Source organism: Labeo rohita, chromosome 5 (assembly GCF_022985175.1).
Source record: "Labeo rohita strain BAU-BD-2019 chromosome 5, IGBB_LRoh.1.0, whole genome shotgun sequence".
Lineage (NCBI taxonomy): Eukaryota > Metazoa > Chordata > Actinopteri > Cypriniformes > Cyprinidae > Labeo > Labeo rohita.
This window is the reverse complement of record NC_066873.1, coordinates 22,154,289-22,169,333: the sequence shown is the minus strand read 5'-3', so window position 1 is coordinate 22,169,333 and position 15,045 is coordinate 22,154,289. Positions and strand designations below refer to the sequence as shown.

The 15,045-nt window shown below is 37.8% G+C and overlaps 1 protein-coding gene across 1 annotated transcript in view; it reads right to left on the bottom strand.

Moving 5' to 3' along the window:
- The window catches only part of antxr2a (ANTXR cell adhesion molecule 2a), a 54,621-nt gene that overhangs the window by 21,872 nt on the left and 17,704 nt on the right, over window positions 1–15,045 (bottom strand). Inside the window, exons 11-16 of the mRNA XM_051109851.1 lie at window positions 13,647–13,725; window positions 12,970–13,065; window positions 9,561–9,605; window positions 8,922–9,017; window positions 6,659–6,826; window positions 6,432–6,512 (exon numbers count right to left, since the gene is read on the bottom strand). Of these exons, the coding sequence (XP_050965808.1) occupies window positions 6,432–6,512; window positions 6,659–6,826; window positions 8,922–9,017; window positions 9,561–9,605; window positions 12,970–13,065; window positions 13,647–13,725 (565 nt within the window). The remainder of the gene's footprint in view (window positions 1–6,431; window positions 6,513–6,658; window positions 6,827–8,921; window positions 9,018–9,560; window positions 9,606–12,969; window positions 13,066–13,646; window positions 13,726–15,045) is intronic.

Genomic DNA, 15,045 nt, shown 5'->3' with positions numbered 1-15,045 from the left:
CTGCCCTACTTTCTGCATTTCACATATCCCCCCCAAAAAAAGACAGAGAGAGACCTGGTTCAAAGAGCAAGGGGCCATTTCGTGAAATCGGCAAGCCAGTCATTGTTAAAGCTGTCATTTCTCCTCTGGGGCCGGTGCGCTTTAACTGAACTGTCAGCTTTCTACTTAATGCTTGTTAAGGGTAACAGGCCAGTCTGCTGATAGCACTAATGAGGACCAGAAAAAAAACACAAGCGCGTTTAAAGGATGCACACCGATTGTCATAACAAACACAATGGTGCCGTAATGGCTAGAAAAATCAGCTACTCAAGGAAAATTATGAAGATGTGAAGATTTACAGCAGATGGTGAAGGACTCGTACTTCTATAAATATGTTAATGTTTTGTTACGCGGTCAGCTCCCCGCTTTCATAAACAAGTGCTTTCCTCTGCTTTATTATTTGTGACGCTCTGATTTAATTCCAATTACCCCATTAATTAGAAATCTTGTGCCCTCTGATCTAGGGTATGTTTCAACTTAATAACATTTGCCAGGTTTTATTTGTACACGGAGACCAGCGCTTGTATTTGTCCACAGAACAGAAAGTGTTTTTTTTTTTTCTCGAGGCAAAAAATCGGTATTTGCGCTGTATTTGTCACATAACATCCTGCGATAACACAATCAGAGAGAGATTAAATCATTAAATACTATTAAGCACTCTTATCTCCTGTCATTTTCCTTGAGACGCGAGTCCACAATTTGTGTTCTTGTTTAATCAGCACATTGATTATTCGAAATCTGCATATCAATGGGATACATCACAAAAGAAAATTTTGGGAGAAAAATTAAGCCATTTAAATGTAACCAAAAAACAATTTTGCCTTAAAGCTGAAGTGTTTGATTTTTGCACACAGCATCACTAAATGGAGGTAGATTTATACCTAAACAAAATAAAAATATCATTTTAAAAATTAGACAAAAATAAACTTAATTCAACATACACTATCTGAAAACAAGTCTTAATATGAGATATTAATATCAAAGTTTTATTTGATTGATTATTTAAAAAACTCTTATTTGAAGAATATTTATATATTTGTGACCCTGGACCACAAAACCAGTTACAAGGGTCAATTTTTGAGATGAAATGAGACTTACACATTCTGACAGCTGGATAAATAAGCTTTCTGTTGCTGTATGCAGCTATTTGAATATCTAAAAAAATCTAAATATTGAGAAAATCGCCTTTAAAGTTGTCCAAATGAAGTTCTTAGCAATGCATATTACTAATAAAAAAATATTTTTTGATATATTTACAGTAGGAAATTTTCAAAATTTCTTCATGGAACATGATCTTTACCTAATATCCTAATGATTTTTGACATAAAAGAAAAATGTATAATTTTTTTTATTATAATTTTACAACTATTTGAAAATCTGGAATCAGAGAGTGCGAAAAAAAATCTAAATATTGAGAAAATCATCTTTAAAGTTGGCCAAATTAAGTTCTTACCAATGCATATTACTAATCAAAAATTATGTTTTGATATATTTACGGTAGGAAATTTACAAAATATCTTCATGGAAAAAGAAAAGAAAAAAATGATCATTTTGACCCATACAATGTGTTTTTGGCTATTGCTACAAATACACCCGTGCTACCTAAGACCAGGGTCACATATTTGATTTTCCATTTAAAAAAAGAATCTTATTTGAATAATATTTAGATATGTTGCATCAAAAAAGACAAAAAAAAGAGAAAGCCTGATAACAAAATCATTTTTTGTAGCAGTGTTTTCTTTAAAGAATTACAGTATTTACATATTTTAGAGGAAATCAGACTACAAATGGTTTGATACCAATCTCTGGAATAACAAAAAGTATTTGAACATTGCACAAAAATCACACACAGGAGCTCGAAAGTCCACGCAGATATTGCATATCTAAATGATGCCGCTTCTACCTAGTGCCAAGCAAACCACATTTCTGACGGTCGTTGTATTGCTGATCTGTTCAGAGCAGTTCAGTTCTGCTCATTAGGCAGTTGTCCCTCACTACAGCAGCCAGACCCACTTCATACTGGCCTTGCTAGTTCATTAGGACACTGTTCGCTCTTTTGGCTCCCGGGGTAAAACACAAACAGTTCGCGGTCTGCCGCTCGGCGCCCTAATCCAGTCATGAGACTGGGCTCTTAAACACTATTGCGGCTAAGCCTGGCCATGTGTGCCTCCGACCTGAGGGACCCGGCCCGCCAGCCTAGAGCCTTAATCTTCCCCTCGCTCTCTCCCTCGTTGTCACTCTCTCCTTCGTCCTCTACCCCGCTGCTATTTCTCCATGCCAGCGTTGCCTCCCTCTCTTCCTCTCTCCTGCCTCCTCTAATGGCATTCTTCAAGAGCTGGCCCCGCCGTGCTGCCCGCTCACAGTCTCTTAATTAAAATGCTCCCACCGCTCTGTTTATGTGACCGATGACTGTTAAATTAAGATGCTGTCACACTGGGCCGCAACAGTACATTTTTATTTATTTCTTTATTTATTTTTTGCCGGGGCGAGTTCCGCCACGAGCGCTAGGCCTCGGGACTGCGAGCTGACATGTTTTCTTTGTCTGAGGTCGGAATTTACACCATTTAAAAATACACTCCACCTCATTACAGCACTGCCCTAAGGAGGCAAGCAGTCGGCGTTGGCTAATAAGGTATGTGTTATACAGAGACTGATTTTAATAGGGTTTAATGTATGCAGAGGCTACGCTAAAGTGACATTATACGTCTTGAACAATGCTTTCTGGGGGTGTGGGGGGACATCGGTGCTAAATCTGCAAATATTGCATTTGCACCATGCTTGTATTACACACTGAGCCGTCCTTGGCTTCGGAAACATCTGACAGCATCGACTCAGCCTGAGTAAGTGGGAGTGGGAGTTGAAACCAGAGAGAAAACGAGGAAGAAATATCCTGCTGAACGACATCTTGAAAATGAATATTGAAAAACCACCCTATCTATAATCAGCATCAGTTAACATCATCACTCCCATACCGCCCCCAGAAGTCTCCACTGAGAAAACAAAAGCATTAAAAAGAAATTCTGTCATCATTTACTTACCCTCATTCTAAACTTGTTTGACTTTCTTTCTATTGTGAAACACAACAGATAATATTTTAACTGTTTTTGTTCATATAATGAAAGTCAATGAGTTCCAAAACACTGACTTTTTTTTTTTAAAAAAAACATCCTCTTTTGTGTTCCATAGAAGAATGTGAGTCATACAGATTTGGAATGATGGCAGAATTTAAATTTTTGACAAACTAATTTTAAATTTAACTCTTTTATATACACTACTTTTCAAAAGTGTGGGGTCAATAAGATTTGTTTACACTTTCATTCAGCATGGATGCATTAAACTGATCAAAAGTGACATTTCTAATGATACAAAATATTTATATTACAAAAATAAATGCTAACAGATCCGAAGGATCATGTGACACTAAAGACTGAATTTATGGCTGCTGAAAATTCAGCTTTATAAAGTATTTCTAAATAAAAAAAGCTATTTTATATTGTAATAATACTGTATTTTTGATTAAATACATGTAGCCTTGGTGACCATAAGCGATAATGTTTCAATGGTAGAATAAATGATGACAGAATTGTCATTTTTGGATAAACTGTCCCTTTAAGACCCACAGCAGCAGGAGAAACAAAAGCCTTTTCTGCGGGTCCCGTCTCGAGTTTGCCTTTGTGTGGAGTCTCTCTGGGGTTAATGTATGTTAATGTATCATTTATAAAGGTGCTTATTAGTGTGTTTTGCAGACTGCTGCTTTGTAAAACAATACCGAGCCCTGCCGAGATCGTTAGTTTGAGGCGGGAGTGAGAGAGAGAGAGAAACACAGAGGCGGGCGGGCAGGCAGGCGGGCGTGCGTTCAAAAGAGCCCCCGCCAGTAATAGGCCAGCCCTTGACGCGCTGCCACCTTCTCTACCTGCTGTCCCCCGCCGCTCTTTCCGGAAACTTGACGGCAGATGTTGCAGTGCTAAGCTGGCTCTGAAGTGCCTCTCTGGCTCCCCGGTCTCCCTAACAACACAGTCAAACCACATTAGATCTCTTTATTTGTGCCCCAGGCAAGTTCGGCAGTGCAGCTGTGTCCACCCTCCGCTCTACCTTTGGTGTTGGAGCCCCTCAGGCGGTAAATGGGAGAGCAGAAAGTGTTCAGGCTGTCTTGAAAAAACTACATCTGCTGACAATCCAGCAGTCTGTCTGTGGGCGGAGTGGGGGGGAGGGACCGGGAGGGGTCTCCGAGCTGAACAGATGTCTGCGACAACCTGCTTCCTTACACCTGTACGAGTCCTCGTAACCCCACGGATCCAGCGCTGAAAAATTCATGACCCCGGAGGGTTCCTGTCGGGCATCAAAGCCCCCCCTCTCTCTCTAGCCGAGCGTACGCGGCCCACCTTGGCTCTGGCGAGGGACTCCTCGGGCTTTGATAGCTCATGCCTGCACCCAGCGCACTTGATCAAGGGCTTGAAAGTCTGCACGATCGAGCTGTGGTCTGACTGAAGTGTGCCAGGGTCCCGCTTGGAGGCTCCAGACCCTCCTCTCAGATGTATTGAGAGTTACAAAGGTTTCTAACAGTTCGTTTGAAGAAAGTAAAACAGAACAAGTGGCTCAAGCGTGACTGGGATATTTCAGCTAATGGGAGCACTAGAGCCGCACATGCGGTGAGGGCTTCTTCAAGATGAAACAAACCCAAACAAATGCTTCAAACTGTGCCCTACTTTAGAAAAAAAAAAGTTAAATTGTAACGTGCGCATAGTCAGCACGACTTGTGAAGCCCATTTACTTCAGGGATATTTTCGTCTCATAAGAAGATGATCCACTTGACTGAAGTTCACTTCATATTTAATTACATTTTTCTAGACTCTGTTTTAATGGTTAAATTAAAAATATGAATCAAAAAGCATGTCTAATTAATTGAAAATGATCATTTGGTACAATGCACTTATTGTGTACATACTTGTCTTGACGTTGTACTTATATTTTAAAAAATACCTGTATGTAATTACATTTGTAATTAATTTCTGTAATTACATTTATAGTTACACTGTTGACCCGTCCCTTACACCTTAACCTACCTTTTAACCTACCCATACCACCAAACATGTCCCTAACTGTAAATAGTCCTTAAAAATAATGTTTTAATAATAAAATAATAAGTATCATTAGGCCTACATTAAGTAATATAATTCAGTCACAGTTTCTTCTAGTTAAAACAAGCTTTAATTTTGATGGGTTGCTGTGAAGACCTTTAAGTTTCTGTTTGTATATGATATGGCAATAAGTTTTCTCAAAAGAAATGGTGAAATGCTCATGAAGTGACAGTTCTAGAGATGATGCTCATGTGTTCATGTACTCATATATTGAGGCGGCAGAGGTTGAAAACACTGCAAGCATCACATGTGCTTCAGTATGCGTTTAGTAAACGAAATTGTGCGTCACAGAGACAAGCAGAACATGCAGGATTCATATCTTAAATAGCTTTTCTGCAGCTTATTATTTACAGACACTAGTCCATATCACATTTTGATTTAAATGTACTGACCAACTTTTGATTCATTCATCCGAAAGTTGATAAATTCCGTGACATTCCACGTTATACAGTAAATTCCATTTTTATGACTGGATTCCGCAATTCCTCCCACGTTTTCCGTATCACAGAAATCACAGGACCTTATATATATTATTGTTCAAAATTTGGGGGATAATTAATGTTTTTATTCAGCAAAGGCGCATTAAGCTTTGCGGTGACAGTAAAACATTTTATAATGCTGCAAAAGATTTCTATTTCAAAAAAATTCTGTACTATATTCATCTAATAATCCTGAAAAAAATATTTTAATGTTTGCAATATTAAAAATGTTTTTGGAATATATTAGAACCAAAAAAAACTGTAATAATATTTCACAACATTTACTGCATGTTTGAACAAATAATTGTAGATCTGATTAAACTTCTTACAAAAAGATTTTAAAAATCTTACAGATTCAGATCCAATCATTTCAATGGTAGTGGAATCAATAAAATGATTTAGAAAAAAAATTCATATTTTGTTGCTAAATTTAAGGCCCTTAAATGTTTTTTCTACATTCCCAGGACTTGTTTGTACACATATTGGTGCATTACGAAACTTGCAGAAAAGGAAGTGTCTGCAATACAAAGTCATGACAGTCACATCCTGATGTAAGTCTTTGCAGCTAGGGTTTGTGAAACTTGCACGCATATTCACTGTAGCACGCACACAAACACACACTCACACAACAAAGGAAATAACCCCTGAACTGTTACAACATGCACTGATACCCCTTTATGCTCCTTTTGCAGCAATGGAATACTCTGGTTAGGTAGTATGTAATGGAGATGAATCATGTTCCAAAGTGCATTGGGGTAAACCGTCTGTGGCTTACCTTATCTGCGGTAGTTGGGCGCATGAGTGAAACTCGATCATATTGTCGCCGCAGAAGTGCCCACAGTGCCTCAAGTCGACCCTATAGTAAAACAAATATCAGTATGTGGCTTCAGCTTGGTTTGCTCTCGACTTATCTCAGGAAATTGCATTAAACGGTATTAAATGGCAGTTACTTGTAGACTCAAATAGAGGAAATAGCCTCAACAGAAACAGGAAGTGACTCACCCTGATTGGAGTATACCATTTGGATTCAGATCGATGGCATGTGGGTGGGGGTGCAGATGGCTTTTTGATCATGGGTTCTTCTGTCTCCTCTTGTATTGACACCACTGCATTCTTGGCCTTCTCCAGCCGTGCACCCTCCTCTGTGGACCCTTTCTCTCCCCAACGGACCTATGCAGAAATTTTAACATTCAATAAAATGTCATGTTATATACTATATTATATTTTAAAAGACAAAAGTATAAATAATTAATGTAACTGCAAATTCATCCCTCATTGAAAAGCCTTAATTAAAACTGCACTCCACAAGCTGTAGGTTAAAAAACACATCAATATAGAACAGCTTTTCCACAGCATCTCTAGACGTCCCAATCTGCAACAACTCTCAATTAATAAAACATTCTTTGCATCCCATGTTTCCCTAAAGACATGTCAGGACGTGTTTTAAGTAAAGAGGAAGTATGCAGGTTGATCTTAGGTAAACCTCCTCCCCGGGTTCTGAGACAGCTTCAGAAATGGAGATAGGTTGTCTGGATGAATGAAAGCTTTCGAAACATTAAAGAAAGTTGTGCTTTTGTGAGCCCTGAGCTTTACACACTCGTGGGAAAAGTTAACGGTTTTCCAAGATTTCAGAAAGAACTTCTGTGTGATGTCTCCTTTCCTTTAGCGCTTGGAGGACGGATGGTTGAGCGTGTAACAAATATCCCTTTTAAACCAGCTTTGAGATGGATAGAGTGCTAAGTAGCACATTTCAGCTGAACAAAGTTGAATGACAGAATGGAAGTCAGCAAGATGAATTCATCTCGTCACAGTGGTTCTCAATCCTTCAGCGTCAACATGACTTAAGACAGCGGGACATCATGGAAGCTGAACTGGCAAGGCCCCGTCACGTCAAAACCATCAGTCAGTGGCTGCGCTACATTTAAAGGGATTTCTATCAGAAACGTTGAGTTGTGTTGAGCTTGACATCACAGACACAAAGGCTTTTAGATGGCAAGAAGAGCTCTTGTGTAGATCAAAAAAGAACAATATGTTTTCTTTTCCAAGCTCACTAATCCTCCACCTCATTATTTATAGTCCAAGTCAAAAGTTTACATTCACCTTGCAAAATCTGCAAAATGTTAATTATTTGACCAAAATAAGAGGGATCATACAAAATGCATGTTATTTTTTATTTAGTACTGACCTGAGTAAGATGTTTTACATAAAAGACGTTTGCATAGTCCACAAGAGAAAATAATAGTTGAATTTATAAAAATTCTTAATACTGTGTTGTTACTTAAAATGATCCACAGCTTTTTTTTTTTGTTGGTGCTCATGAGTCACTTGTTCGTCCTGAACAGTTAAACTGCCTGCTGTTCTTCAGAAAAATCCTTCAGGTCCCACAAATTCTTTGGTTTTTCAGCATTTTTGTGTATTTGAACTCTTTCCAACAATGACTGTATGATTTTGAGATCCATATTTTCACACTGAGGACAACTGAGGGACTCATATGCAACTATTACAGAAGGTTCAAACACTCACTGATGCTTTAGAATGAAACACAATGCATTAAGAGCCAGGGGTGTAAACTTTTGAACAGAATGAAGATGTGTACATTTTTCTTATTTTGGCTAAATATATAAAGGGTTCAAGGGTGGAAAGGGTTCAAATACACAAAAAAATACTGAAAATACTGACCCTTAAGTATATTAACATTTAAATGTTGTCTAAAGCAACTTTAAAGGGGAGATTAATCCAAAAGAGAAACCTCTAATGTCAGCCGATATCCAATATATTGTGCATCCCTACATGTGACCCTAACTAAAGCACTCCACTCCATGTGCACTCCAGATTTTCCATTTTCTGTTAAACTCTCACTCCACTGTCACTGGTGAGAGAAAGCTTTCCAAAAGAAAAAAAAAAAAAAACTTTCCAAAAACATACTTGCTTTAGCCTCCAGGCAAAATTACACAACCCTTCTTGAACTCTGCACCTCTCACTAACCGTTCAAAACACACTGTTCTATAAAATACAATTGTACAATGTCCTAGAATTATGAAAGCTGTCTGAAAAGGAAGCATGTTGATGTACCAATACGTGACTTTAAGATCCAAAGCATTAATAATGTCAGGCAGGTCATCAACACTCTGGAGAGAGAGAGTGGAGGTGGCAGACAACTGCTAAATGCTCAAAGACAGCTGTGATGACATCAAAACCTTTCCTGTCATCAGGGGGCTGCAAATCATTATAAGCATCATTAAAAGTGTAATGTCTCGATGTTTACCTCCATGCGTTTGATTCCTCCAGCTCCTCGTCCCCCATAATAAGATGCATCCACAGTTGGCCACTTCTTCTTGGGTAAAGGGTCAGGCTCTGGCACCTGAATAAAAATACATTTGGACAGAAAATTGATCAAACTGAAACTTTCAGCCTTAAAGAAAGCATTGAAAATACAACAGTAGACGTGCGACTGTTATATTTATGCACACTAGCATTCAAAAGTTTGGGGTCGTTAAAATTTTAATATTTTAGGAATTACATTTTTGGAAAATGTAATTCCTGTGCTGGCAAAGCTGGGTTTTCTTATCTCAGTCTTTATAGTCACACGATCCTTCAGAAATCACTGTAATATCCTGCTTAAGAAAAATATACTATTATAAGTCATTAAGTCACTTTTGATCTATTTAGTGCATCCTTGCTGAATAAAATAAGCATTTTAAAAAAAAAAAAAAAAAGAAATCTTACCCCACACTTTTGACATTTCTGACTATATTTTAGCATTTTTAAAAACGCACCTTGAAATGAACACTAAGAAAACCTTTTAGTATGTTATACAAACATTCTAAGTATTTTTTAAATAAAAATATACATTCAAAAGCATTGATTAAAATGTAGATATTTTATCCAAAAAAGATAATCTTACAGGTGGAGGTGGAGGAGGCCTTTGAGGGGGTGGGTCTTTAATAACCTGAGAAGAGAGAGAGAGAATAATTTTGAATTAAATTAAGCAAAGTTAGTTATTCCTGTCTAGTAAGGACCTGATTCACAGTTGAACAACTGGAGCCTGGCACCACCACAATTGATTACTGGGATCTGCTTGTAAACTAACGCTGTAGGCCCCTGGTGCAAAATAAAGAAGCCCAAAAATCAACTTGTTGACAGGGGAGTCTTTGGGGTGAGCACGGTGGTCCGTTTATCTCTTAATTAATTGGACGAGGTTCAACGCTCCCCTGCAATCCCCCAATCATAAAGTCCTGAGGAATTAATTAGCTGCCATGAAATGCAGAAGGGAAACTTGGGCTTCACTCCAGGCCGATCCCCAGTGCAAAGGAGAGGAGAGTTAACAGGATGAGATGTCTTCCTGTAGCACTTCTGTGACTGCTTATCCGTCACGAGAAACAATACGCCGGATTCAGCAGGTGACTTCCCTCACAGACAAGACGTCTTCCTCACTGGAAATGTCTTTGGCATCCCTTGATTCTGGTGTCGTCATATTAGTGATCGCTCAGCAAACTGCTTATCAACTGACCTGACACATCTAAGCACTCTTCAACATGATGGATAAACGTGTTACTAGACAAAAGTGAGTTTGAGTCAGAGCAGCGGGTGACACAAAACGTCATTTACTTGGTTAAAAGGGCAAACTACTGCAATATAACGGCTATAATTCAAAACGCTAAGCATACTTGAGGCTTGTAACTCACAAAATAGGCTCCAACAATCTAGATAAAACGTCTTGGATGTGACCATGTTTCACCTGTCAACCATGTAACCCCGTCCACTGCAGATGCTTTCCAAAATGGAAGCAAGCCTTATCTCATTAAACATGAAAGATGGATACACTGTCATTGCAGGTTACGCATTTACTAAATTAGTTTTCAGGAAAAAAAATGCCTTTTAATCATCACATATCATGGGTAGAACAGCTGTTTCATTCACATTAAAGCACACTGATACCATTTTGCCATTGTTACCATTATAATGATGGAAAATGATCAATTAGAGTTAATTAATTGCTCTTTGACTGTTGGAAAATCCAGTCCTATCCATCCGTGGGGCCCCAGCGTGATCAGCGATGATTAACATAACTTTGGACAGAACCTTGTGCTAAAGGATTAGCTTTTTTATTGAGTAATTAAAGAGCAGATTTATATTTGCCAGACATATTGTGGGATAAATAAGGCATTACACAAATGACATGCTGGGCTGTTAGGTTCTCAAACTACCTGACGGACAGATGTGGAGCCAGGACAACCATTTAAATGTGGTTCGGACGATGAAGAGCTGATAATTAAATCCGAAATGTCAGTGTACTTAGCCATCTGACACTCGCGCGAGGGGCTAAAAACTAGTGGCACAGCTGTGGAATCGACCAATCGCAGTCCAGCAGCGCAACGTCCCCATATGGCTTTCGGGATAATTGTCCAATTGGAGTTTATAATCTGTCCATTTCACCCCTCTGAACACACTGTTGTGTCAAGCTGTTTCCCAGGCTTAACATGATCATGGACAAGTAGCAGGTAGCATATTTGCAAATTAAAATGGTGCATTTCCATTAACATAAAATTAACCTGTTTGCAGTAAAACAACAAATTAATGACCTAAGAGAGTGTCATCACAACATAAATAAACAGATGCCTTTATGCAAATAAAATGGTGTTTTATATTTAATTTACAAAATGTAATTTAAAAATAAATTTTTACATCATCCGAAATCTAAGCTTTCCATTGATGTATGGTTTGTTAGGACAAGACAATATTTTGGAGATACAACTATTTGAAAATCTGGAATCTGAGAGTGCAAAAAATATATAATTATAAAACGGATAGTTCCGGTCCTTAATTCTGATTCTGACACACATGTGCGTTGCTCGGAAATCACCATGTTGTAACCACAACTGTTTCTGAGGAACTACATTGTTTGGTGGAAGAATGATGTTTTTATTAGTATCATTACACTTTATTCGCTCTGTTTTATTTTGTGCAACCTTGCTACATATATGGAATAACCGTTTTATAAAAGCAATAAGCCCTGTGAAGCCGTGGTTTACAGTGAATTTATAACAGCTACAGTGAATTTAAAATGCTTTGCGCCGTGCCCAATAACGCCCTTTAGCCGTTATAAATTCACTGTAAACCATGGCTTCTTGGAGCTTATTGCTTTAATATTGAGAAAATCGCTGTTAATTACGTTTTGATATATCTACGCAAGGAAATTTACAAAATATCTTCATGGAACATTATCTTAATATCTGGCATAAAAGAAAAATTGATAATTTTGACCCATACAATGTATTTTTAGCTATTGCTACAAATATGCCTGTGCTACTTAAGACTTTTGATCTATTGGTTTTGTGGTCCAGTGTCACATTTGGTAAACTTATCTGGTAAAATTTTGGCATTTCTGCAAAAACCGTGTTGCCGTGGCTGTGGATACTAATTTGTGTGTTTCGGGGGGGATGAGGTGCTTCTGTATTTCTCTGATTGCTGAAAACTGGCAAGGCTGAGTTTAAATATTAACAAAGCACACATGGCCCTTCTCTTGTGCCGGGGTCCCTGATGGAGAGGAACAGCAGCTCCTCCACCAAGACAAACAGGGCCGAGTCCAGACATGCTGCGGGGGGTTTACATTTTAATGCCTTTGTTGGTTTTCCAAAATATGCTTCCATCTCATCCTGGAATGGCTCCCGCCAGGTTCTCAAAGAGAGGTGGTGCATATCATTTGGTGCTGCTGTGACGCTGATTGCCATAGCGATACTCGCCAGCTTCACGAATTTGAGATATTTTGTAAGTGCTCCATCTGTATAGACAAGCACATCAGAGCCAGAGAAGCATAGCTGCTGTTTTATTTAAAATATTGTTTTAAGTATAAGAGAGTGCACTTTGTCTGGTTTTATTTTACAGCCAAAAAAAAAAAAAAAAAAATCACAAGCATTTTTTTTTTTTTTTCGCACCTATGAAATGCTTCTGCATCTTTGAGAGCTGTTCTGGTTGCACGTATCAGATGAACAGCAGGATGTGGTCTGTACATTGTGCTTCCTTTAAGCTACAAATGTGATGTTCTATTTAAAAAAATCTCTTAAAGCTGGGTAAATGTAAACCAGAGCAGTATATCACAGCAAATTAGCTCCTACTGCTGATTTCTTATCTTACTGTAAGTGAATGATGTAAACCACAAGAGATTTAGAGATAAAATACCATATAGGCAAATATAAACAATGAGAAATAAACATGTTAATGTTAATCTCAACACCAGTACAATCTCAAAACAGATTTTGTAGGTGAAAAGGACAAAATTCACACTGGGATGCTGGAAGACATGTGACACTTACGATAGTGCAGCAGAGAGGCCAGAACCACCACATCAGAGCCAAAGCCAACAGGACAAGGAGCACCAAGAACACAATGGCCACCACTGTGCCGTCTGACTAAAGAGAGAGGGAACATTTACAGTTAGCTTAAAAACAGGATAATAGCAAAATGTTATGAAAACGTAAAGTAATAAAGGAAATACTGCATGTAATATAAGTTCTAAATTTTGTTGTAAGTATATAAACTGAAGAGACATTTGTGACCCTGGACCACAAAACCAGTCATAAGTTGCATGGGTATATTTGTAGCAATAGCCAAAAAGCAAGCAATAAGTCAAAATTATTGTTTTTTCTTTTATGCCAAACATTATTAAGATATTAAGTAAAGCTCATGTTCCGCTAAAATATTTTGTAACTTTCCTACTGTAAATATATCAAAACTTAATGTTTGATTAGTAATATGCATTGCTAAGAACATTTGTACAACTTTAAAGGCAATTTTTCTAATATTTAGAATTTTTGCTCCCTCACATTACAGATTTTCAGGCCAAATATTGTCTTATCCTAACAAACATTAATACATCAATTGAAAGCTTATTTATTCAGCTTTCAGATGATATATAAATCTGAATTTCAAAAAACTGACCCTTATGTAGTTCAGGGTCACATTTTTCCTTTTGATATCATGTTTGACTTACACATGTGGAAGCAGTGATGGTGAAAGCACTGGTGATATACGATGTGCCACCGTTCAAACTGATCAGAACCTCCATTTGTCTGTAGAAAGAGAACACATAAGCACATTGAAATGTATGTTGTACGTGGTAGTTTTTACACTGACTTGACTAAAGTTTGAAAATAAAAATGGAATATAGTTAGTCTTCAAGCAAAACTGTATATTCTGCTTTAAATGCAGAGAATTTTCTGTGAGACTTTCATGGCAGAATATAGGGAAGGAATTATTTATAGTATTACGTCATTTCTAATAAATTATGTGTCATAGTAGGCAGTGTTTTACAGATAAAAGGCAGGAAAAAGGGAATGACTATAAAAGGGAAGAAAACTACATCTTATAACAAAAAAAACAGAAGTGAAATTAAAAATGTATGCTAAATTAAAACCACCAGAAGCTGAACTGAAAACAAAATAAACAACATATGTAAAATTCAAAATGATACTAGTGATGCTCACTGGTGTCATGAAAATTATTTGAAGTTTAATTCCTACAGAATTTGAGTTGAAATTCTTATTTACTGAGGAGGGAGTTGAAGGTGGCTCGCAATTAAGGCACTAATGATGAACGGCATTGTAATTTCCATATGTCTATTATGCAGGAGACAATTACCATGGGGCTAATGAGAATCCTCAAGCAGGAAATCGACTGACTGAACGCCTGAGATCCTTCCCAAAATGAGAGAATATGTAAAAAAGACAGACCACTGTCTGCAGAGCCAATGATAATGCAGTGGAGACATAGGAGAATAAGAGCCATCTACAGCAAACAATGAAGACTTCACTAATGTTTGGGTCTTCCGTAAAGTATTACCAATAAGACTGGCAAAGTTCCTTCACAAACAACAACAATCGAATAACTTTTCCCATAACAACCTAACCCACACCTTAAAATCTTTCACAGTGCTGCACTATAATGTAATATTTTGGTCTCTTGAGGGCTTTTACACGATATTAGCTTGAATTGTCATAGCCTTTTTAAAATTTGGTCCTGAGGCTACAGGAAGCTTGTAAAGGGTTTTTTGCATGTTAACTAGGTCCGTGTGCTGAATGGATGAGAGGAGAGGCTAATTCAGCTGACATACTCAATACATGCAAATGGGAGGCAGGTTGTTAATCAAGCTGGATATATGTATGTTTGGTGAAGAGAAGAGAAGCGATTCACCAAATGATTTTATTTCCTTGACGTTCCTTAGATGACCTTTGTTGGACACAAAGTAGTTCTGGAGAAATATTTATGTGATGCTCTGTGAGAACTGATTATATTTAATCAGTATTCCTGGACACTGCGATTGGCAACAAACACCACAATCAATGATAGCTCATTTATTTCTCTTCAGAGCTACTCTGAAACCACAATTCATC